Below are 25,681 nucleotides of genomic sequence, written 5' to 3' on the forward strand. Positions count from 1 at the left end.
GGAGCAGCCACCCAGAAAGCCCCCCCTACCAAATGTGCCTCTGATGGTGGTGGGACTGAGAAAAGGGCTTTCCCCAAAGATCTTAAGTCCCAGGCAGGCTTGTATGGGGAGAAGGTATTCTGCCCGGTTCGCACATAACAACAACCCATAAGCTGGTTAAACCATGGGTTGTCGGGGTTGCAAGTAAGAGAACACCCCTGAGCTTTCGTCCCTCCCCAATAATGCTACATTCTATTAGCCTTCACATTGGACCATGTCCAAATCTAGGGACTTGGATTGTGCAAAGGAGCATTCCTCCACCTATGTGACACCTCGATGCATTTCGGCTACCTCTGAGCATACTTCACATGTAACTCTCCCTCTAGCATGCCACTACGCTGCAAACCTATGCTCAGACCCCAATGTTTACTGCCTGTTCTTCTTCTATTGCATCGTTTGGGCTGAGACTTGACTGTCTCCTGAAACAACCAAAACACACTGGATGGTCTTGCTTCGGTCATGTCCCTCCCCCGCTGCCCCCCCCATCCAGACCAGGCCTCACTGCTTACTTGGCCAGCTTCCATGTGCTGTGACACCCCTGGAATGTTACTGGCAGCCGTTTCATCAATGCTGTTTACGCCAAGATGGACAGATGGTAGATCTTGGATCTTGTGGTAGATTGTTGGGTGGTTTGCAGTACCTCAGCAAGGATTTTTGACTCCCAGTTGTTTAGGAGAAGCAAAGCGGCACGCACGGTACTGCTGAAATGAAGAACATTTGGGAAAACCAGCAGTGGGTTTTTTACAAGGATGGATGGTGAAGCTCCGTTAAGTTCTGGTACTGAAAGCAAATTCCTCAAAGCAGAATTCTTTAATTCTGGTCAGCAGAATACACCAGCAGGTTTAATTTTTATCACCAGAGGCTTGAATTGATTTTTAAAAAGGATTTTTAAAAAGGATTTTTAGTACACTTACATGTGTTAATTTGGCTTGCCTAGCACCAGGGTGTTTGTATTATCAGCAGCAACTGCACTGTGACAAACCACTAATGAATCCAGGTTGTATCCAGATTTATGCTAGGTCGACCGCACTGGCAGAAGTGGACTTCCCTGCCCTTTCTTTCTCACGGCAGACCCTCCAGCCCCCTGAAAACGCTACACAGAGAGTCAGGAGCCCCTGCTGACCTGGTTTGCATGTCACGACAATGCATGGGTTTTGAGGGCCGTGCTGGGTGAGTGAGCACTTTGGGGGCCGGGTGAGTGAGCACCTGGCCTCCCGCCTGCTCACCACTTCTGATTTGCATTTGGTTTAGAAAACGCCCTTTTCCTGGGTTGTTTGTCATCATGTGTGAACCTGGGACTCTGAGCTGTTGAGGAGGAGACAACTCAGAGTTTTAACCTGTGGTTTGTGGTTGGGTTAAAATTCTGGGTTGTTTCTACCACGACAACGCAGAATTCAAGGTTTGCACATCATGCCAAACAACTCAGGGATATGTGGTGTTCTTGGTTTGTTTTCTAAATGAGATGTAAAGTGGAAGCAGAGAGTGGGTGGGAGGCAATGTGCATGCTTGCTTCCGCGCGGCCCCAACCAACCGCTGCTTAATTAAGCTATGGTTGGTCATTACGTGCGAACTGGGTCACTGTTTACAATTCTCCCCTGGTGTTACAATTCTCCCCTGGTGTCACCCTATGTGCTGTATATTAACCTGAAATTCTCCATATTACTCCATGTGTCTGAGGAAGTGTGCTATATAGTGCATGAACATTTCTGCAAGAATCAATGTGCTAGTCCTTAAGGTGTCACAAGACCTGTTCTTGTTTTTGCTGCAACAGATGAACACGGCTACCCTTTGGAAATTGATTCTGTGTCCTCTGCACCTTGCTCTGGTTGGTAGATCTCAGGGCTCTAGTAAAAAAACAAAACAAAGTCAACCCCACAAGCCTGATGTCTGTCCACCCCTGCCACAACAATTACACAGCAATTTTTACAGATGGCTCCAAGTCACTGGGCTGTGTGGGAGTGGCATGAGTCTGTATGGACCACACGGTTGCGAGGAAGCTCTCATCTGAATCATCGTTGTTTACTGCAGAGCTTTGTTGGTTTTTTTGTTGCATTACGTCTCCAGGCTTGGAAAAATCTGTTGATTATCTCCTGATTCCCAGCACTTATTGCTGAGCTTTACGCTCGTTCGGGTTGAACATGCTCCCACGTTGTTTCCTGACCCCTTTCCCTGGTGAGAGATGAAAATCTGGAACACTGAGAAACCCTTTCTGCTTAGCTGGGTGGTGACCAGAGAAAGGTCCTTTAAAAAGAAAGGAAAAAAAATCATAAATGTGTAATTTTAATACAAAATAGTACAGAAGGAAATGCAAAGCAAAAGCTGTAGACATCACAAGAACTGCATGATGCCTCCAAAGCAGTACAAAAATTAGCTGATAACACAAAAAGAGAGAGAGAGAAGCCCAGTAAATGTCTAATATGAATTATTTATAATTAACAAAACATTTTGTGCTTGGAAGTTGGCTTAATATCCTGTCTTGTTCTGAAGCAGTTAACAATAGCTTCCAGGTCTGGAAGAAATGGGAAACTAAGTTAATAGAAGACATCCTGGTTTGTTTGCCGGCTTGCACAAATGGGGGAGCAAAGGGCAGAATCCAACGGGGTGCTTCCGCCCCCACCGATTCTCTTCCGCCCATCGATTCTGTTGTGCAAGTGCCCCCCCCCCCCCGGCTGCTTGCACAATGGCAATTTAGCACTTCCAGGGTAACCCAAAGCAAACAGAAATGCTCGTTTCTGGAAGGAGGCAAGTCAGTGGAGTTCACGTAAGGGAGCCCCGTGCCGACCTGCCTCCTTCCAGAAACAAGCGTTTCTGCTCGTTTTGGGGCTTCCCTAGGAAGTGCTAAATCTCCCCTGTATAAGCTGTGGGTTGCACCTGCGCAACGGAATTGGCAGAATCCACTGCTTGCGGAAGGGAATCGGCGGGCTATAGAGGAATTGGCGGGATGAAAGCGCCCCGTTGGATTCTGCCCAAAGCGACTGGGATGTGCAGCCTCAAGGGCTCATTCACAGGGGTGTTGCAAGGCACTTAAAAAAAAAAATTCAGAGGCCACGCCCATTGGATGCAAATCTCACATGCTAATTTATATCAATATGCGCAAATGTAGAAATAATTGCAAAGATTTAGTTAAGGTTTAGTTTCACGAGGGGCAAGGCCAGCCAATTAATTTCTCATCTAGATCATCTCAAATAAAATAAATTCTTCAGATAATTTGAATCCTGCTCCAGATAATCCCAAGTCAATGGGAAAAGGTTTTTTCTCCCTAAGTGGAGTTGCCACGCAAGGAAAGGTTTGGGAGAAGGGGTTGCGCATGTGCATGTATGTGTGTACAGAGTTAGCTTTCCAGCTTTCTAGCTGCAGTCCCCTTGTAAATTTCCCCCTATATGGGATCGCTGAGAGAAAAACCTGCTGGCACCTGTGGGCACAGTGGAATACATTCAGGGCTGGGGCCCCAGCCTAGCAACACCCATGTTCATTCATATCTCACCTTATTAAGCCAAGATATGAACATTCAAGCAGAGACAGTGGGAGGGCCTTTTTGGTTGTGGCATCCTGCCTGTCAAACACTGTCACTTAGGAAGCTCACCCTGCGCCTCTTATGTCATCCTGGTCCCAGGTCCCTTTTTTTTAATTCACCCAGGCTCTTCAAATTCTTTAGCCGTCTTGTGTTGGTTTTTATTTCTGCTTTCAGCTGACTTTTATCTACCATTCAGATTCTATTCTTGTTTGATTTGTCTGCAAACATTCTCTCTCTCTTTTTTTAAATGTTAACTCTTTTTATTAAAGAAAATAATTATTTAAATTTTATTTAAGGGGTAAATAATTTTATTGAAGGGGTACATTCAAGAGAAGGGTATAAACAAACCTCAATAAAATTGAAATTCCAACTGTAAGGTGAGGCCTAGAAACTTATTCCATTTTATAATGACAGCTGCCGTTCTTGGGTTTTCGAACAGGCTGTTGGCTCTGCAGAAGCATGGCTGGGATTACATGACAGACAGGCAGACATCACCTGCCCAATCTTGTTTCCAGGATCAAGAGATAAATTATAGTCTTTGATTTATTTATTTTTTGTCAAGTTGAAGCAAAAGAAAGTAAGAAAGAAAAAAGGACAAATGTTGGTTATTTTAGTGGGGAAATTAATAAGACTAATTGCAGTGATAACTTGCTCACTCTCTGACCTTCCAGCAGAAATCCCCTTTGGGGTTGTCGTTTTTAATCAGTGTGGCTGGCCATCATAAGAATGCCTTTGCTGCAAGGGTTGCCCCTCTTGGCTTTGCGTGCAAAGTCTTCCTTTTTAATTTGCACCGCAGCCAGCTGGAAGCAAGGTTGAACTGGGGGCGTTATCATTTTGCCTTAAGCTAGCGCTGAAGGGTCAGTCCGTTTTGGTTTTCGTATTGGCAGTTGGATGCCTAAGAAGCACCAGCAAAAGAAAGGAAGCCATTTAGTGATGTTTGAGGAGTCGTGACTATCCCCCCCGCCTTCGAAAAAAGAAAATTCAAAATGGTGTTATCCAAGTGGTTCCAGGGTGTTACCAGAATTAAATTGGAGAGGAGATTAAAAGAACAAATTGGGGTTAACCGCTGCTTGTTCTTTACTGTCAAAGAATGGAATCGCGTATAGAAATGTGCTTCAGCTCGTGTGCTTATGTCCTTATTTATTTACAAGATTTATATAGTGCTCTGCATCTAACAGGATTCCTGAGCAGTGAACAAGAAGAGAAAGAAAACAGAATCAAAATGCAGAATTAAAATATTTAAAATCAGGTTAAAGCAATAAAATTGTGACCGTCAAACAGGGAAAGCTTATTTAAATAAAAATGTCATCAGCAGGCAGTGAAAACAAAGCAAGGTCGGTTCCTGCCTGACATTGACTAGTAGGGAGTTCTTCAGATAGGGAGCCGCACCCTGAAGCCTCCACTCCGAGTAGACTCCAAACAGACCACAAGTCCATGTGGAACCACCAGGACCATTAAACCATGTTTAACTTTGACTGACATACTAGTCGTATTTATTGAAAAACTTTTCTACAACCTCAAGGAGAATGCATGCTTTCTACATGGTTTGTGTTCATGTCTCGGTGATGTGATTGTTTTCAACGTGAACTTTACATGCATAAGTGGCGTCAATGTGTAATCTAACAAAAGCTTGGGAAAATAAGGTCATTTTAGCCTGGTCCCAGAAAACACAGCCGGTTCAGTACCAGGGGAACTGAAAAAGGAAGGAAGTTCTGCAGCTGAGGTGCCTTCACCAAAAAGGCCCTGTCTGTAGTAACCATGATTTGAGGCCTATTAGGATGCTCTTAAGAACTGGAAAGGTTTAGGGCCAAACTAGATGTCACCCACACCTGCTATTAACTCTTTAAAACAGGGAAAGGGAATGTTTTCTGGCCCGAGGGCCAAATTGGTTCCAGGCAAGCATGTTGGAGGCACATGACTACAGTGCATAAGGCCACCCCACTGCTGGCATGTGACCCCATGATGTAATTGCACATGCACGCACACATGCACTCATATGGTGCCTCTGTTCCACTGGTATCAATGGGAGGGGGGGGTTGAAGGGAGGTCATAGGGTTGGGGAGAGGAGGACTAGTCCTTTCCTCACCCGAAAATCCTCCCCCCCTTTTAAAAGCTTCCATTTGAACCAACCCAGAACAGTGTTTTGTTCTGTATTTTTTTTTTTTTAAACACCCATCTGGATTGGGGGCCATGGTGTGGGGGATTGGGACCATGGTGAGAGGTCATGGGCCTCTGCTGCAGTCCTGATCTGCTGTTTCTTTAAAAAAAAAAAAAAATTCACACAGTTAGGTGAATGGTGTCGCATCTAGTATGGCTAGGTGGGAGTAGCAGGTCCTTGAAGTACCCAACTAGGCGGTATTCCTAGGTATTTTCACAAAGGTACCTCTTGCAGAATGGGTACTAAGAGGTCATCAAAATTGTTCCTTGCCTCTCATTCATTTGAGTTCAGTGGCCTTGAACTTCCTTCTTGCATCCCAGGAGTAGACGTTTTTCTCTCAACGTGTGCAGTGTGAACATCTGTGCAACTTTCCAAGTCTCTTTGTTACCTTTTCGCGTCTCTTTGGGGTCAGCACCAAGGACGCCGCTTAACCACTGTGTTTGTTTACCCCTGCAGAAACTTGATGCCAAATCTCTCATTAAGCTGAACTTTGCTAAAAACAGCGATGGTGAGTTGGCTCTTTGATTCTTTTTTGGAAGGCGGTTTTTCTGTTTCAAGTTTATGAAAATGTGACTGCCCTGATAGATGCTGTACATCACACAGAGTGACATAAACTACTGCCCATATGGCTTATAGCTGGGGGCGGGGGCAGACTTGAGGTTTGCGGCATCTGCCTTGTTTTTCACTAGAACTCCAAGGTCTGCCAACTGGAGCCAGATGCAAAATCATGGTTCAGGGAGGGGGACGTAGAATTGAGGAACAAGGTACCTCTGAGCACCTTCCCAGGCCAAGAATTTGTTTTCGGTACCAGAACAGGAACCCATATGCAAATCCTTTCACATACACAATCTATTCCTGTTCCACCTCAAGTGTTCTTGATTTTAGCAGCCTAATTTGGGGGGGGGGGGACTTTTTCTCTTCACTGTCGTACGGTTGTTCATACAACACACTAACCCACACTCAGTGGTTGAGTGTGGGTTGTTTTGAACCATGGGCTGTTTGTTGAACCGTGGGTTAGCGTGTTTTCTGAAACGCAGCCAGGGTGGCTTCTTAACCACACAGTGTGGTTTATTTTTCTCGAACAAGCCACCTTGAGAACCCATGGGTTGTTTTTTGGGGTTGTTCAGGGTGGTTAACAAGCCACACCGCATGGTTAACAAGCCACCTTGGCTGCATTCAGACAGCACCATAACCCACCCTGCGAAAAATGTGCTACGTTCAGACAACATGTATTCCTCCCAGTGCCAGGTGAAGACTTTTTTATTTTCCCAGGCATTTTAGCATTTTAGCTTTCTAGACTTTTAGCTTTGCTGTTTTAAATCTGTATTTTAAATCTTTGCATTGCTGCTAGGTTTTATTCTGGTTGTATTGTTGTGGTTTTAATGTTTTTATATTTTATATTGTTTTGCTCTGTGCTTTTTGGTTTTAATTTTTGTGACCTGCCCAGAGAGCTTCTGCTATTGGGCGGTATAGAAATGAAATATATAAATAAATGAAATAAACACGCTAAATCATGTTTCAAAACAACCCACACTCAACCACTAAGTATGGGTTAGTGTGTTGTGTGAACAGCCCCTGTGGGTCACTGGGACTCGGAAATCCTTGCTGATCACCTGCAGAGCTACCAATAGATCCCAATTCCACCAAAAGAAAATCAGGGGAGCGGTAGGAGCCCCCAAACATGCCTAAGTGTCTTATCTTCCCTCTCCTTTGGCAAGACTGGGATTAGGATATGAACTGGTGAGCCCTTTCTCTTTTCTGCCAGGGTGTGTGTATGTAGATGCGTCTTTTAGTGCCAGAACCTTCCAACATCTGTTCGCTCCCTCTAATAATAAACTCGTGGGGTGAGTGCCGACAGAAATTGAGCCTAAATGTGCCAACTGAGTAGCAAGAGGGAGGTGTCAGCATGCTCAGGGGAGCCCTGAAGTTTGCAGAAGTATGAAAAAGGGTTTTAAAGGAAAAAGCAAGGGGGCAAACAAACAAACCCCAAATGCCCTAAAATAAGCCAATGAAGACCGTGCTAGAGCCACAGAATGCTGAGTGTCCGTTGGAAAATGGGGAACGGGCAGGGAGTGGAGTGCCCTGGCTGAGCCCCCAACAGCTTCTAGCATCCTGCAGGAGGGCTTGGCAGGCGGGCTGCACCCTGAACAGGAGAATGCACTGCACCATTCTCTTGGGGGTCCCACTTGTAGGTGGAAATAGGGACATGCTTGTAATGCACCTCTTCTTATTACTGTTCAACCCCCAGCCCCCCATTACACATTGCTGAAGGCTGTTTTCTGCCCGCTGTATTCATTTGCTCTCCACTGGCTTGTTCAACACCATTTTAAAAGCTGGCGAGGGGTGTAGGGGCAGGTTTCTTCTTAGAGACAGCAAAGAGTCTTTTTAGCACCTTAAAGGATAACCAATGTATTATGAGAGAGGCTTTGGGGACCAGAGTCTACTCCATCAGACCCATAGTATTCTAAGCTGAGTCTGCAGAGAGGTATGCAGGTGGGCGTAGGCAGAAGAGGAAAAAAAAATTAGTGTGATGGTTGTACAGTCTTGAGCCAGTACATGTGAAGGCTAAAAGTGTGTGTTGGGGGGGGGGGGGGTTGCTTTGTGACTGAATCTCTGTATGATGTGCAGCCTTCTCCCCATCCGCATATTCTGCACACGGAGAAAATTGGGCTGCCAGCATCAATTATCCAGTTATGTAGATTTCCTTCTTTAGAATGAAAGGTGCTGCAAGATTCTTTGTTGTCATCATTCAGAGTTTCAGTAGCTGTTGATATTTGCAGGATTTATTTGCTGGGGAAGGTTTATGGGACGTTTCCAATTTTTTCTTTTTTTTCCAGTCATAAGGGCTAGAAACTTGGGGTTGTGTTTGTTGTTGTGATTAAAGCTGCAGTGATTAGGGAACTCTATTAGTAATTCCAACGTCTACAATTTGGTAGAATCCCCCTGTATGCAGAACTACCCCACATGGGATAGATAGCCTTGTCTCTGGGATGTTCATTGAACTGCAACTAGGGAGCAAAATTTCAAACAAACCAAAGATGCTTCACAATTTCATCAAAACATCCCACATCAGTGAGCTGATCAAGTATTACTACTTATTTGCATCTTCTTCTTCTTTTGGCCAAGCCAGTCTATAAATGTCCTAAATCCATTGGCTTTTATCGCTTTGTTTACCTAACAAAATTGTAATATTTATCTTGACCCTCTGGAAGAATTTACAACTCAATTTCATCTGGAGCCAAGGACTTTATTGAAAAGTGCACACAATCAGATTTCAGAGAGTATGTCTTGCCTAGATGGAATACAGAATATTCCCCAACCTTGTGCTGGCTGAGCTTCTTACAAAAATCATCTTAAACTCCTGTTTAAACAATTTTTTGGTTGCAGTTGAGCCTCTGGGAATAGAGGGATGAAATGAAGAGCTATTCAAAGAATCCGGCCAATGACCCTGTAAGGATGTTTAGGCTGAGGGAGACTGACCAGCCCAAGATTAGTCAGGGGGGACTCTGGTCTCCCTGGCCCAGATCCAGCACTTTGTCCCACTACATTACTCTGGCTAGGTTCATAAAACATGATAACCCAGACTCAGGGTTGAGTATGGGTTGAAATGTGGGTTGTCGTTGAAATGTGGGTTGTCATGTCTGAACCCAGCCATGATAACAAACCATGATTTGTTAACCACGAACAACCCACAGTTCACAACCCAACAATAAACCATGGATTCTCTTCATGGGTTGTTCATGGTTAACAAATCCTAGTTTGTTATCACGGCTGGGTTCACACAACACAACATTCCATGTTTCAACAACAGCCCATGGTTCAACGACAACCCACACTGAACCCATACTCAACCTTGAGTGTGGGTTATTGTGTTGTGAGAACCCTGTCTCTGGCTCTATTTTCCCATCGACCCCATTGTGGTTTGTTCCTGAGCCATGCAGCACGAAGAACAAACCGATAGAAGCCCTTTCCTCAGAGAGATGTTCTGATGTAGGTGTGAGCAGAAGGTAGCTCTCCAGACATTTTGGTCTTCAGCTCCTAGAAGCCCCTGCCAATGGTTAGGCCTGCTGGGAACTGAAGCCCAAACCATCTGGAGATCCATTTTCTACCCAACCCTGTTCTGATATACAGGAGACAACTTGAATAAACAAGTATTTGATTTTTCCGCACATGTGGAGACCAAATCTTAACATATTACGTTAAATATGTGATCATCCTTTAACACAGGGGTGGGCAACCTCTTTCACCCCAGGGTCCAAATTCAGTTTCAGAGAAGCTTTCGGGGGGGCTGTATTGCAGAGGTGAGCGGAGCCAAAGGCAAAAGGGGATGGGACCAAACATACCGAAATACCAGCATGTTTTAGTTTAGAGCTCTTACTGCCAGTAGGGAAGCCTTAGGAGAGGCAGTTCAACCTTTTAGAATTGGGGTGGGGGAGGAACTACGGAAAAGCCAGGAAACCACCAAACAATTGGCAGTTGGGGGAAGGGGGTGGGGCCAGAGGAGGGGGTGAGGCCATCTGGAGGACCCCAAAGAACTGGATTTGGCCTGAGGTTCTGCACTCCTGGTTTATTGGAGGGTTGGATTGAGTCTCCAGGTGGGCAGATTTGGGTAACCCCTGGGTAACATTGGAAGGTTGGATTGGGTCTCTAGGAAGGCCATATTTGGCCTGTGGGCCTGGGGTTCGACCCCCCTGATGTAAATCCTCCCATGTTACCCTTCCATACCTCCAGTGAAGGAGAGCCCGCCACCTCCCGGGAGCGCTTACCATTAGCGACTTCCTCCTAACGTTTAGCCGAAATCTGTTTCCTTGCCACATCAGGGCCAAAGTACAAACTACAAAGCACAAGTTACATGAAATGCATGACTGCAGTTAAAGCTTCTGGGGGTTGTTGCTTTTAAATAGCTGCCGGGGGAGGGGAGGAGATCAGGATTGGGACTCTAGCACATGGGGCAGGGGTGTCCTCTTTCCCTACACCAGGGCCGTAATAAAACCCCTCCCCCTGCAAAAGCTCCCATTTGCCATGGGGATAAAGCTGCAATTGGAACCAATAGCAGACTTCTTCTCGTGGCAGATAGCTTCAAGAAAACCATTTTAATCCAGACTGCAACCTGGTGGGTGGGCAGGGAGAGAGACTAGTGTAGTGTAGTGGTGAGAGTGACGGACTGGGAGCCGGGAGATCCGGGTTCTAGTCCCCACTTGGCCATGGAAGCTCACTGGGTGACTTTGGGCCAGTCACAGACTCTCAGCCCAACCTACCTCACAGGGTTGTTGTTGTGAGGATACAACGGTGAGGAGGAGGATAATGTAAGCCGCCTTGAGTTCCTTGCGAGAGGGAGAAAGGCGGGGTATAAATGCAATAAATAAATAAATACTATCTAAGCAGGGGCTGGATGGCCCTCTGTCAGGGCTGTTGTAGCTGCAACATGCTGCATTGCAGAGCCAGGGGGTGGACTAGATGACCTTTAAAATTACATAATACCTTTCTTACTCGTCCGAATGACCATGTTTAGTGGCTGTTTGCAGGCCTGTGTTAATGGCATGGGCTGCCATCTAAAGAAACCTGCTTGCATGCACAGGAAGTTTGGCTTGTTTGTGTAGGCGCATGTATTTCCTGAAAAGCGCCTACATATTGGGAAGCAGCCATGAACTTCTGTGCTTATGCAATCCAGAGTATTTACTTTATGAAAACTTCTACAGGGAGACTGTGGAATGATGTGAGTTTATTTCACTTTGTGCTACGTGCATTCCGTCAGCTTGCAATGATTGTGCTTTTAAAGATGACAGACGTGTGTGATTCTCTGTCAGACAGTGTGGTGTAGCGGTTAGAGTGCCAGACCAAGGCCAAAGAGACCTGGATTTGAATCCCCACTCAACGTGTGCTTGCTGTGTGACCTCCCCCCCCCCCGCCCCCAGATGATCTCTTAGTAAATAGCTTTTATTGTGTAAGCCAGTGCCAGGCCAGCCATGCTTCAGGGTACAGACATAGTCCCCATACAGCAACACAGAGCTGCGCTCTCTAGTCGGCTTTGCATAAGCCTAAGTAGACTACAAGAAGCTACCTTTGATGAATATGCCGTGACAGGAAGTTGCAATGAAAACTGGCGCCAGCCAACAGTACGAAACCTGAGTAGCTCCTCCAGTCCTGCCCTCAGGGAGGGTCTTCCCCTAGGGACCTCTTTTGAGCGACCAACCTTTTAGAATGCCTCAGGTCCCAAAGTTGCTCCTCTCTCCTCACCCGACGTCTGATTCTTGGGTCTGCCACTCCCAACTCCTCCCCCACTGTAAGATTTGGTATTCCCACGGATGGAGAGGGCTCTGCCTGACTTTGATCCGACTGATTCGCTGGCATCTGGAAAGACTCCTCTCTGCACTGTTACCCTACCCTATCTCCTGCGGCCTTGGTAGTTCCACGACCCCTTCTCCCTCTTCCTCATCTGACTCTGAATCTGTCCCCATGCCATTTTGGAGTGCTTCTGCAGAGGGGGTGGGCCCAAACCTTACACAGCCTAACCTACCTCGTGGGGTGGTTGTGAGGATAAAAGGGGCAGAGGGGGAATCTTGGGGTTGGTTAGCTGCCCTGAGAGCACTTGCACTGAAGCATGGGGGGAAAACAAATTGCTTTAATAAACAGAAATCTTGTTCTTCAGAAAGGCGCTGTAGCATTCGCTGCATATCTTGCAAAGCAGGGTCTCCAACGTGGCACCCATGGGCACCTCAAAATTATTTTTTTATTTTTGTATTTTTAAACTTTTGTAAATATACATACATGGATTTGTATGAAATGCTACTTGTATGCTAGAACAACTTTCTAGCAGTTATACATGGGCTACAACAGAAGTGGACCAAATATCCAAATAAGTATCCATGTGAAGCTGGCGTCTATATGCCACCCATTCAAATATTGATAGCGTTGTAAGGTCCTCAATCCATTGCATTATAGGAGGTGAGTGCTTAACCTTCCAATGTTTTAATATTAGTCTTTTGGCTGTCAAAAGGGTGCAGAGAATCCACGCTGACCATTTGTTAATTTCCATGAAGCAGATAAATAATTTCAAAGAGCATGTACATCAGTGACTGTTCCAGTACAAAATTTATCTGTGTAATAACCTCCCCACCCCCCAAGAAGCAACTATCGGACATTGCCCAAACGTATGTTTAAAAGAAGAATTAGCTGCATTGCACTGCCAGCAATTAGCCAAATCAGCCAGCCCCTTACTACAGAGACGTTGCGGTGCCCAACAGACATGAAGCAAACGTTTTTGCTGAATAAGATGCAGCCTAAGAGCCTAAGATAGATGGAAAAGGTAGACGCCAAAGCGGCAATCCACTGATTAGGCATTTGTGGTGGTACCCACAGTGGTATCTCAAATTCCCAAATGTGCCCATGGGTGCAAAAAGGTTGGGGACCCCTGAGGATGCCATCATTGCAGTTCATGTCTGAAACCTTTCATTCCTCCTCCCTGTCAGGTAAATACCACTGTCCAGTGCTCTTCACCGTGTTCACCAATAATTCACACATCGTGGCTATCAAGACAACTGGGAATGTGTTTGCTTATGAGGTGAGTGCTCCACTGAATCGGATTATAATGTTCCATGCTAGAAAATGATGGTGCAAGGTCATACGAAGACTGCTGGAGTAGCCTTCCTCGACGTGGTGCTCTCCAGATGTGCTCTACAACTCCCAGCATTCCCCAGCCAGCTAAACTGTATGAGAAGAAGAACCTCCACCAGTCAACCACCGTGATCCGTTTAAGGTTCATGAGTTTTTGACCCCTGTGCAAGCACCGGGTCATTACTAACCCCTACAGGGATGCTGCTTACACTGGCGTTTTCATGGCAGACTATAGCGGGGTGGTTTGCCATTGCCTTCCCCAGTCGTGACTACCTTTCCCCCAGCAAACTGGGTACTCGTTTTACCGACCTCGGAAGGATGGAAGGCTGAGTTGACCTGAGCCGGCCACCCGAGACCCGGCTTCCGCTGGGATCGAACTCATGTCATGGGGAGAGTTTTGGTTGCAATACTGCCGCCTACCACTCTGCGCCACACGAGGCTCTTTTGACCCCTACATATTGTTAAAATGTGGCAGTCGTATTTTTAACGTGAGGGCCACTCAACTCTAAAATACAGCAATTGAGAAGCCAGAGGGAATGCCGTTCTTCTTCCTATAGGATTGTAAAAAGTAGGGGGGGGAACTGCATTATTCCCTTGACATGTCATTTCTGGTTTCAAATTTCTTCTCTGTTTTTGACTTTTTTAAGGCAGTTGAGCAGTTGAATATAAAAACAAAAACCTACAAGGATCTGTTAACTGATGAACTCTTCACTAGGCAAGATATTATCACGCTACAGGTAAGGGTTTGTTTGTTTTTTTAAGTGTGTATATTTCGTTTAGATTCCTTCCCCCTATCTCCCCGGTTCTAGAATTTCTTAGTAGTATAGATGTACCATAGATCTATACATGTACCATAGTTCACCTTGACTAGGGATGTCTGTTGCCAGGAAATTCAGCCCTTTTGGGGCTCGCCAAACTTTCACAGCCTTTGCAAGCTGAGCTGTGGATTTTCCCAAATTCCAAGGACTTTTTATGTATTTTTTTGTCTTGGCTGTAATTTGCATAATTTGTGCCAGTGACGGCTGTGAGTTGCGCCACTTATGGCTGTGAGCTGCGCCAGTTACAGCTGTGAGCTGCGCCAATTGCGGCCATAATTCACACAAGTTCAGAAACACTGAAAATCCATTAGCTGACCCAACTTGCCGCAGACTGAGTTGGGCCAGCTAGCGGAAGACGAACCGAAGTCCAGGGGGCTGAGTCAATGAAAGCTCATCGAGCTCCACCCCCCAGCCGGATTCCTCTGCCATACCTAACCTTGACAAAATCGGCAACGAGCCTTGGAAAGAACTGGATAAACGCTGTAGCTAGATTTTTCTCTCCATCTCCTGTTTTTGTATAATCTCCCAACGGTTTAAGCAGCGGAGAAGCTCACAGCACAAGAAATTACTTTAGGGATCAGCAAATGCGTTCCTGGTCCAAGGAATGCAGTCAGCATGTGGAGACAAGTTCCCATAGGTAGAGCTGCTGTGGCAGGTGTGCACCTGCTGGGGGGGGGGCATGGATAACCCCAAGCCACACGCCATACTCTTCCCCAACCTAGTGCCTTCATGTGTTAGACTACAACTGCCATAATTCCCAGCCAGTATGACCAGGTGGCTGGGATTTATAGGTGTTGCAGTCCAACAGATCAGGAGTGTACCTGGTTGGGGAAGGCTAAAATAGAGATTGCTGTGTGCCCCCCCCCCCCAACAACAACCAAGGCTGAGCCTATTTGCAAATGCAACTCTGGCTGCAAATTAGCTTGTATCTGGTCCATGTCAGTTTCACATGCATTCAGTCATAAGTCTGTTCTGTCTGGTTTCTGCATCAGTCTGCAGTTTAAAAAAATACACATGAGAATTTGCATTTATTTTCATATACAACTTTCCACAATACACCCATTTTTGTATGTCCCGTTCTCTAACATACAAAGTTTTGTATGCACCTTTCCCTAATATACGCCTTTTTGTACCCAATTTTTGAACCAAGAAGTGCATTGCAAAATATGGAGAAGTGCGCAATCTGTCTTCCAATCTGCATATTAGTCTTGGAAATGCGAATTAGATCAGTTCACTTATAAATGCAGACCCAAGTTCTCCAGCATCCATAGTTCACATGTCATGAGATAAAGTCAGACGTTCTGGCTTATTTACCCACAAAGCACTCGACGTGGAGCTACCTTTGAAGATGGTTTTGAAGTTGCAGCTTGTGCAAAACGTGGCAGCCCAACTGACGGCAGAGACCAGAAGGGATGACTGTATAACGCTTTCTGGCTTGCTTGAACTGGCTGCCTGTACGTTTCCGAGCCCAGTTCAAAGTCCTGGTTTTGACCTGTAAAGCCTTATACAGCTTTATAGTTTGTATTACAAGGGGGATGGCCTTTTCGGTGGTGGCCCCCTTGATTCTGAAATGCTCTCCCCATTGAGGTCCACTTCGCACCAACATTGTCATCTCTTCAGTGCCAAGTTAGGACTTTCCTCTACTCCCAGGCATTTGACAGCACATGATAAGGCTTTTTAATGGGACCTGGGATTGTTATTGTTGATTGTTTAAAATTGCTTATATTTTTTGTTGTTCAAGGGTTTTATGTTATCATATTAAATTTTGGGGGTTTTAATCTTTGTAAACCACCCAGAGACCTTTGGCTTTGGGCAGCATAGAAATGTGATAGATGAATGAATCAAATTTGTACAAACTACAGTGTATACACAGCCTGTTCACTCTTGCGTCATTCCTCTCAAACCAGGCTGGAATAGCTTAGCATGACAGCCAAACATGGGATTATGGTTTATTGTGACCAAACAAGCCAGGATTCTCAGGCTGGTTTAGGATCCTGGCTTGTTTAGTCCATAAACCATAATCCCAGGTTTGAATGTCATACCTCTGTCTAGTTTCTTTACCTGCTTGCACAAAGGGAGGAGCAAAGCGGGAGGGAGCACACAGCTAATTCACATTGTGGTTTAAGAAGACAAAATATTTGGCATACTGGGACATGTGGACTATGTGTGCTTCAGCTGGTCTCGTAGTTATCGGTCTCAAGATGAATACCCATCCCTAGTTTTTTGTGGGATTTGTTCAGGCCCCTAAGTCTTTCTCCTTGCAGAAGGCAGTTCTGTTTTTATTTAATCAGTCAGATCCTGTCTCAGTTTAGCATAGCCATGAAAGTGCATTTTAATTTAAGCTTAGCTATTTACCAGCGTACATGTAAATTCAGATTTATCTGCTTAGGTAACAAAGACATACGCAAAACTACCTTTTCCTTAACAGTTGAACCAGCTTCCTTGTGTTCCTTTAGAGCAAACTAAATAATCCATTAGCACCTACCCTCCCACATCTTTCAGAAGAAAAGAACTGTTCTTGGTAATGTTACATAAAGGAGTGGCTGCTCTTTGCAAGGGAGAGAGTAAAGGGAATGAACAAGTCACTTCCCTCTCATTCTGCTGCTGGCCATCCCTACCCAAACTGTGAATTCTGCACCTCTGCAGGTCCTGGTTCTCTACGGCAGCAGTTGATAAAATGTTAAAATTGGCAGATCCATTTTTCACATTGTGGGGTTTGGTTCATTTGATATCAGTGTATTCCACTCCCCTGGACTTCAGCTTTTGTTCAATTTTCATTTTTTCATTTTATTTATTTATTTTATTATTGCATTTATATCCCGCCTTTTTTCCTCTTGCAAGGAACCCAGGGCAGCTTACATTATCCTCCTCCTCTCCATTTTATTCTCACAACAACAACCCTGTCAGGTAGTTTGGGCTGAGAGTCAGGGACTGGCCCAAAGTCACCCAATGTGCTTCCATGGAGAACTGTTCCTTGGGTGGCTTACAAAACAAGAAGTAAAACACAGTATTAAAATACAAGCTAAATACTTTAAAAACATAAAAATGCAACATTACAAAAAAATCTCCTGGTGGAAAAAAACACACATATCAAATAAGCTCAATTTCCTGTTGGGGAGAGGAATGTTTTTGGCTGCCATTTGGAATTAGGTCCGCCATCTTGAAATCAGAATACATGGTAAATGTACAACATCTCTTTCCTATGAATCAGAAAAGAAAAGCTTCAGAATCACCTTTGCACATGGCTTCTGTGCCAACCCCCAGTCTATGAAAAGCTATTTCCTTCATCAAAACGTTGTGGAAGAGACTGCCTCCCAATTCTTACAAGAGAAGGGGGAAAACAAAGGAAAATAATTAAAATGGTGTAGAAAGGGAGGAGGGGGGCGCAGAAAGGAAGCTGGTGGGTTGTCATTTGGATGCCTGCTCACGCTGCTTGACTTCGTAAATGTCTCTTAGTTTTACTGCCAGCCGTAAAACTAAAGATTTATTCACCAGTGAAAGCAAACAATTTCAGGCCTGAATGAAAGGCATAATTATGTCATTTAATGAGAGATGGAGCAATTGGCTCTCTCTAGTGACTTGGTGGTGATGGAATATTGGAAGTTTCTTATCTGAAGACACAATGCTGCATTCATCTTGAGTTATACAATTTGCATTCATATCGACATATTAAGACAGTTCTCCCAGTGTTACTTTTGGACTTCAGGCTGTCATGTGTTCTTCCTACTCCTGTATTAGAATTTCTTTTTAAATGCCTCCAGAAAATCATTTTAGAACCCCCATTACTTCAAGTTTCATCACGCTCAAATAAGATGGCGCTGGAACGAAGAAAGGTTTTAATTAAAACAGCTGCTGGGAAAAACAAAAAGCATCAAAATAGTTGAATTATCAGATGTCCCAAATGACGAATGTTTACGTCCTGTTGTGTTCTGTTTCTTTTTTTCCTCTAACTTTTTAAGGATCCAACCAACTTGGACAAATTTAACGTCTCCAGCTTTTTCCATGTTAAGAACAACTTGAAAGTGACCGATCCAGGTAAGAATGATGTCAAGAAGGCCGAAGGAAATGTGAGGCAAAACGTAACAGCTAATGGAAAGCAAATCGAACAGTTGTCCACAGCAAGCTCAGATCCAGGCTTATATTTATTTTTGAATTCATTATTAGATTTATATCCTACCTTATTTCCTCTGGCAAGGAACCCAAGGCAGCTTACTTGGTCCTCTGCCTCTTGCACCTCATTTGATGGGGGTACCTGGATAAGGGCCTCCAAAGATGATATCAGTGTTGCCCTGGGGCATTGTAAGAGATTTAAATGGTGTCTTGTTACTGTGATTGAGGGGTGGGCAGGTAAAGTTGGGGGAGGGGGATCAGAGCAAGCATTGGCGGTGGGCCCTCCTTGGGAACTGGGAACCCGATGACTACCCAAGAATGTCATGTAGCAACGCTGAGCCCGGTTAGCATTTTACTAGAATGCTTATTAGAACTATGCTTGTTAGGGAGGCTTGCCTGGCACTTACTTTAACAATTTGGGTGTCATGTGTAGGTCTTTCTATTTTCCCTAGTATTTTAGTTGCAAGGTCCTTTTTCAGCTTTATGTTGTTCTGCCATCTGTCCTGTTTAGTAGAAACATCTTATGTGAAACTAACCATAGTTAATGTTAATCATAGTTTGTTCATCCAGACGACACAACCAACCACTGTGGTTTATCAAAAGCAAAAGTGGAAGCTTCCAAACTCCTCCTCCTGGCTATAGCAGGCAACGCCTGACCTCGCTCACGTCTTTTAAATCATACTTCAGCATGACGTAGTTTGACTCTTAGTATGTCACGCCAGTATTTTCTTCCGGTGCCTCACTGCCTCTTGTGGGGCGAGGGCAGTTCATGTGGCATTTTTATTTTAACCATTATAGAGTCAGATGGGGAACGGAAGCATCCCTTGGTTCTTGCCAGTTCCTCAAACGATGTGAATGTTTTGCAGACGAGGAGAAAGCGAAATCAGACCCATCCTATTACCTGAAAAACGCAAATGTTGAAACCCGCGAAACGCTTTCAGAACTTTATAAGGAATTCAAAGGGGATGAAGTTCTGGCAGCAACGATGAAGGCTCCAGAGAAGAAGAAAGTCGATAAGCTGAATGCAGTAAGTTGAGTTTCCTGATTTGTAAAGAGCCACTTCTGAATATGTGTTGGGGAAGGCAAGAGGAATAGTCAGTATAAAAGAGAGACACTCAGTGCACCATCAGCGGGGAAGCGGCCCAACTAATCAGTAGCAGATTCATTTCTCCCCGATAGCTTTTGATTGGATGGGTCCTTGCCCTGACTGCTTTTGATTGGATGGGTCCTTGCCCTGACTGCTTTTGATTGGATGGGTCCTTGCCCTGACTGCTTTTGATTGGATGGGTCCTTGCCCTGACTGCTTTTGATTGGATGGGTCCTTGCCCTGACTGCTTTTGATTGGATGGGTCCTTGCCCTGACTGCTTTTGATTGGATGGGTCCTTGCCCTGACTGCTTTTGATTGGATGGGTCCTTGCCCTGAATGCTTGCCAGTAGTTGTGCTAGTTTACTTTCTGTGCTAGAGGCCAGGCGGATGTCAGAAACATACAGGTATGGCCCTCTGGGGCATCCTGGAGGACCGAATTGGGACCCCAGGCAGGCTGGGTTTGGCCTGCTGGCGTAAGGTTCAACACCCCTGCTTGACAGCAATGGTACCAGTGATGGTGCCTCTCTGGGATGCAGATTCAGTAGCTTGGTTGTGTGTCAGCGTTTTCCTGATATATTATTATGGCCAGGAAAAAAGATGGTGCAGTGTAACTCGCACCACTGTAGACGTGATTGATGGTAAATAAGTCCACAAAAGTTACTAGCCTGCAAAAAAAACCTGCTTGCCTGCTGGAGGACTGGCAGAAGAAGGTGTCAGGGATGCGTCCCAGCCCTTTCAGATGTCTGACAGCTCCGATTCTGAGTTAGCATTAGAACTGCTAGATCAAAGCATGGGGGGGGGAACACTCCCTAGAGTGCCTAGATGCTGGAAGAGATTCCTCCAAAGGTCTTGACAAACAGATGGCCCAGGCTCAGTCCCTGCCCCCTCCCTCCACTGTTGGAACTCAAGTTTCCAAGGTGGAGGAGGAAGAGGGGCGTGTCTAGAGAGACGCTAAGGCGTGTTGCAAAGCCAAGCAGGAAAAGTTAGGGGAAGGGCTCAGACGCTCCACCCAGATAGCCACTCTCAGAAGCCAATGTAGGAGGGAGCCACCCTAAGGGAGGGGCATCACTGCAAAACCAGCTTGGCTGGGAGATTCATACCCAAACTGCTGGCAACTTGCTCTCCCTCTGGTTCATCTCCTCTGCTTAGAGATTGTTGATTAGTTGTTTAGAGCCAGGGGCAGTCTGAGAGTTTCCTTAAATCTGCATTTGTAGAGAGGCCAGTCTCTAGCAAAATAAAGTCGTATTAGCCTGAAGCTTTGTCTATTGTGGTGTTGATTGCTACGGTGAAGTACAGTCCGTTTCCAACAGAAGGATGCAGAGGTCTGCCTCTACTGCAACAGCCTGCTTCCGTGTTGGCTCCATTCCTCCTCTGGGACCAGCTGGCTCACTTGCCTTGCATGGAATTCCAGGCACTCGCCTGGATGCAATTCCTTCTCGCTTCTGGCAACCAGGCCAGTGCTTAAATACAAGGCTGGGTTTGTCCCTCTGACACCACAGCTTCCTGTCCCACTCCCTCAACTTAGGGCGCAATCCTGTCGCGATGACCATAAGCCTCCGAACACAGAGGCTTACAGTCATCCAGTGCAGAGCGGGAGGAGCAGCGGAGGCGATCTTTGCCTCCCCGCTCCTCCTCCTCCGCATTTTTGCTAGACGAGCTTTTATGCCCCTCTGGCTGGGGCACTTTGGAGGGGAAGGGAAGGAGGCTGGAAAGGCCCCATGGGAGATTGTATTCCAGCCTCTGCAGCCCCCTCCCCTCCCCGCCCATTGGAATGCCCCCTTCTCCCCATCTCCAAGGTTGAGTTCCCAACCTTGGAGAGCGGCTGGCGTGGTTCTTTCCAGGCAGGGGAGCGGGGGCAGAGCTCCAGTTCCCAGCTCCGAGGTCAGAGCGCTGTTTCTGACCTCAGATCCAGGAATCCAAAGTATCCTCTGTCCCCTCAGATGCTGTCTTCCTTAGTGTAAGTGGGTTTGCGGGGAAGGCACTGGCAAACCACCCCGCTATAGTCTGCCATGAAAACACCAGCGCAAGCGGCGTCCTTCTAGGGGTCAGTAATGACCCGGTGCTTGCACAGGAGGAACCTTTCCTTTTCCTTTCCTCTCCAGTGTAGAGCAGGGTAGGCAACCGAGGAACACAGGAAGCTGCCTTACACCGAGCCAGACCATCGGTCCATCTAGCTCAGTATTGTCGACACTGACTGGCAGCAGCTCTCCAGGGTTTCGGGCAGGAATGTTTCCAGTCCTACTCGGAGAGGTGGGGGACTGAACCTTCTGCGTGCTAGTCGGTGCTCTACCACTGAGCTGTGGCCCTTCCTCTGAATATAGGGACATAACGAAGCTGCATTTTACTGAGCCAGACCATCGGTCCATCTAGCCCAGTATTGTTGGCACTGACCAGTGGCAGCTCTCCGGGGTTTCAGGCAGCAGTGTTTCCTAGCCCTAGTTGGAAAAGTGGGGGATTGAATTTGGGACTTTCTGCATGCAAGCAGGTGCTCTACTGCTCAGCCACGGCCCTTCCCAACCTGGTGCCCTCCAGATGTTTTAGACTACAGTTCCCATAATCCCTGGCCACTGACTTGCTGGCTGGGGATTTTGAGAGTCCAAAACCTGTGGAGGGCACCAGGCTGCCCAAAATCACAAAACAGCACCCTTCCCCAAATTGTGAAGTTAAGCTTCTCTGTGTAATATCTTACACATCTTTGGGGCTGCTCCTTGTTTTAAATCTTTGACAGGCTGTTGGTGTACGTTTAAATAAGTATGTTTGTTTTTTGTTTATGAAAAGAGTGTTTAATGCTTGTGTTGTATATATTGTTACCTGCCTTGATTTCTTTTTCAATCTTGAAATAAGAAATCCTTGTTGTCTGTTCTACAGGCTCACTATTCCACAGGCAGAGTGAGTGCTTCTTTCACGTCCACCGCCATGGCACCTGAAACAACGCACGAAGCAGGTAGCATCCTTTGGGTCTGCTGCACTTGTAAACACCCTCCCCGCACCCACCCTGCGCTCCTGCTGTGGCAGGGTGAGAGTGCAATGTCTCAGGTTTAAGAACATCAGAAGAACCCTGCTGGATCCGACCGAGGTCCATCTTGTCCAGCATTCTCTTCACACAGTGGCCAACCAGCTGTTGACCAGGAACCCACAAGCAGGGCATAAGCGCAACAGCACCCTCCTGCCCATGTTCCCCAGCCACTGGTGTACACAGGCATACTTGCCTCTGATAGTGGAGGTAGCACATAGCCATCAGGACTAGTAGTCACTGACAGCCTTCTCCTCCAGGAATTTGTCTAATCCCCTTTTAACGCCATCCAAATTGGTGGCCATCACTACATCCTGTAGGAGCAAATTCCATACTTTAACTTATGGGTGGATGGACTCGCCCTCCTGGTCAACTGGTGTACCTAGGCATACCATCTCTGACACTGGTGGTGGCATATAGCTATCAGGACTAGTAGCCTTCGATGATCCTTGAATTAGTCTAACCCCCTTTTAAAGCCATCCAAATTAGTGGCCATCATTGTATCTTGTGGTAGTGACATGACGCATAACTTGTGAACAGTGGTTATGTTCCTATGTGTGTTAACTGAAGCGGAGGAAGATTTTTCAAGAGATCATTAAAGAACTTGGAAAATGTTTTAAATATTTTTTTTACTGTTTATGTAGCCATAGGTAGGTTTCTGTAACTAGGATGAGGAGGAACAGATTGCAATCACTCCGGAGACAAACAACTAAATATTTAACAGTATTCACTAAACTTCATGTTTTTTGGTAAATAACAATATTAATACACTAACCAATAGAACTATATAAACCAAATATGAACAGCTCTAACTTTAAACCATAGTTCAAACCACAGTGTTTAAACCACAGTGTTACTCTTGCTAGACCTGCAAGAATTGCTTGTCCCAGTTCCGCCAGTCTCTTGTTGTCATATTGGAGGCTGCATTCACTGGGCACGCCTCCTGCTGGTCACCTGTTCAGCAGTCATGTTGAGGGGGGTCCTGAATGGCCCAGTTCCCCTCCTCCCGTGGAGGAACACATGTTCGTTACTCCGCATATATGGCAGGAGACCGAGTTAATTTATAATGACCTTTTGAAGGTTCATGGATTGGCTTGCGTGAAGGGGAGAAGGTGTCCTCTCTAATAGGGTGTCTACTAATTGTATATTCACAAACAACCGTTGCAGATTTACTGAGTGCTCATTTCACCCTTTTACTTTCGTGAGCAGCCGCCATTGATGACGACGTGGTGCGATACCAGTACGTGAAGAAGAAGGGCTATGTCCGGCTGCACACCAACAAAGGGGACCTCAACTTGGAGTTGCACTGTGACATGGTATTTATTAATTAGTTGTTTATTTGTTGCATTGATCTCCCACCTTTCCCCCAAGGAGCTCAAGGTGGCATACATGATCCTCCTCCTCCTCTCCATTTTATCCTCACAACAACCCTGTGAGGTAGGTTATGCTGAGAGTCAGTGACTGGCCCAAAGTCACCCAGTGACTTTCATGGCCGAGTGAGGGCTAGAACCTGGATCTCCCGCATCCTAGTCCAGCACTCTAACCGCTACACCACACCGGCTCTCATGGTATGGCATTACATTTCTGACTTGCTATAATCTATTGTTTTCATGGTGGTTGCCCCGGCCCATCCAAACAGGCCAGTCAGTGGTCAGGCTCCAGAGTGGGCAGACAAGGATCCAGAGGTCTGGAGGCAGAGGACTTGGTCTAAAACGGGCCAGTGGTAAGGTTTCAGAACAGGCAGGAGAAGGGCAAAGCAAGTCAGTTCAGGACCTTCCCTCTCAAACACGTTCCTCAGACTGAGGAGCCAAGCCCAGGAGAATTCTTCTATAAGGTCAAGCCCAGGAGAATTCTTCTATAAGGCCAAGCCTAGGAGAATTCTTATCTGTTGGCTCCCCAAGTCATCTGATCCTTTCCAGGCTGACTGGTTGCAGTTTCCCTTCCTACCACTTTCACAGGAGGGGGGTGCACTGTGGAGCAGCAGAACTCAGGGCATCCAGCCAGGCTGTGCACCTGGTCGCTGTTACAGTGAAGCTGTCTTGGGACTTGCTCAGAATCACCCAGTTCAAGGCTGCTCGCACCTTACAACATTTATTCTTTACCTCCAAAAAGTCCATCACTATGATGCGGTCAAAGCAAGGGGCCATATACTTCAGGGGTGGAGAACCACAGGCCCAAGGGCCAAGTTTAGCCCTCTGGGGTTTCCCAGAAGGCCACACTCCTTCCCCTGGCCTCATTCCCTTTTCCGTCAATCAGTGGCTTCCCAGCTTTTGGGCAGTTTTCTTCTCCATTCTAAAAGCTTGAATCACCTCTCCTAAGGCTTAGTTGCTGGCAGGAAGAGCTTTAATGTAAAATATGCTGATGTTTTTGAGTTTTTGGCCCTGCCCTCTTTGCCTTTGGACACTGCAGTGCAGCCCCTGAGAGCTTCTCCAAAATGGAGTTCAGCCATGAGGCTGAAAAAGGTTCTGCACTTCTGATATGCTTGGTGCAAATTCTGTAGATTACCATGTGCTCTGCATACAGATCTGCATTGTGCCTTCCACAGAGTCCCTCACAGGGTCAGTTGCAGCCCTCGACAAACTTTGTTGTTACGCTAAAAGAATTCTCACAGGCCCTGCTCTCAGGCTTCCAATCTAAAAGACACGACACAAAAGGAAAAAAGTTATGGGAAAGGAAGAGGAGAACAAACACATTCAGATACCATTTGAGGAGGGCCGTATTTGGTCCCTTTGCCTGAGGTTCTGCACTCCTGATGTATATCAATAGCATCTGCTATGTGAATTCCTGCATGCTAAGCACCTTCATTTCATTTCATTCATGGAGGGAGAAATCCTATGGGGATAGGCAGCCATCCGCCTCCAAACTCAGAGGCGACTGCCTGTCCAATGCAGGGCGGGTGGAGCACGGAGGGGTTCCTCTCCTCTGTGCTCCAGCCACCCTGCATTTCCAGCTAGACGGCTGATTTCGACTGTGTAGCCGGAGCAGTTCAGGACGGGGGAGGACGGATGGCGCATAGGAAGCCTCGTAAAGTGGCTTCTGCTGCCCCTGGGAATGCCCCGTTTTGTCCCACTCTGTGCTGCTCTTACGAACCTGGAGCCTGGGGACATGCTTGGGGACGTTCCATGCCACCTATGAGGCGGCAGAGGAGAAGGCGGGGAGGCAGTTCTCCAGTAACTGACGTCGGAGCACAGGATCCGAGATTGGTTCCCAAAAACCCACCAATCCTATGGCCACTGTCTAGTGGCCATAGGATTGTGCCCTTATTATATTTTTATACTGCCCCATAGCTGAAGCTCTCTGGGCCGTTCACAAAAATTGCCATCTTAT

At 46.3% G+C, this 25,681-nt stretch overlaps 1 protein-coding gene across 6 annotated transcripts in view; it reads left to right on the plus strand.

The window, feature by feature from the left end:
* PPIL2 (peptidylprolyl isomerase like 2) overlaps positions 1–25,681 on the plus strand; it is a 109,386-nt gene that overhangs the window by 14,103 nt on the left and 69,602 nt on the right. For 4 of the 6 annotated variants that reach the window (XR_014785813.1, XR_014785812.1, XM_084820494.1 and 1 more), the window contains exons 6-12: positions 6,168–6,219; positions 13,181–13,272; positions 13,973–14,062; positions 18,103–18,178; positions 19,120–19,280; positions 22,210–22,285; positions 23,564–23,670. Coding sequence is in view for 4 of the 6 variants with exons in the window: in XM_084820494.1 (XP_084676620.1) it covers positions 6,168–6,219; positions 13,181–13,272; positions 13,973–14,062; positions 18,103–18,178; positions 19,120–19,280; positions 22,210–22,285; positions 23,564–23,670 (654 nt within the window). In the remaining 2 variants the exon portion in view is untranslated. The remainder of the gene's footprint in view (positions 1–6,167; positions 6,220–13,180; positions 13,273–13,972; positions 14,063–18,102; positions 18,179–19,119; positions 19,281–22,209; positions 22,286–23,563; positions 23,671–25,681) is intronic. The other 2 variants (XM_084820496.1, XM_084820497.1) reach the window with 1 other exon arrangement.

This window comes from Heloderma suspectum, chromosome 13 (assembly GCF_057233095.1).
Source record: "Heloderma suspectum isolate Gila_16-S chromosome 13, 16-S_ref, whole genome shotgun sequence".
Taxonomy (NCBI): Eukaryota; Metazoa; Chordata; class Lepidosauria; order Squamata; family Helodermatidae; genus Heloderma; species Heloderma suspectum.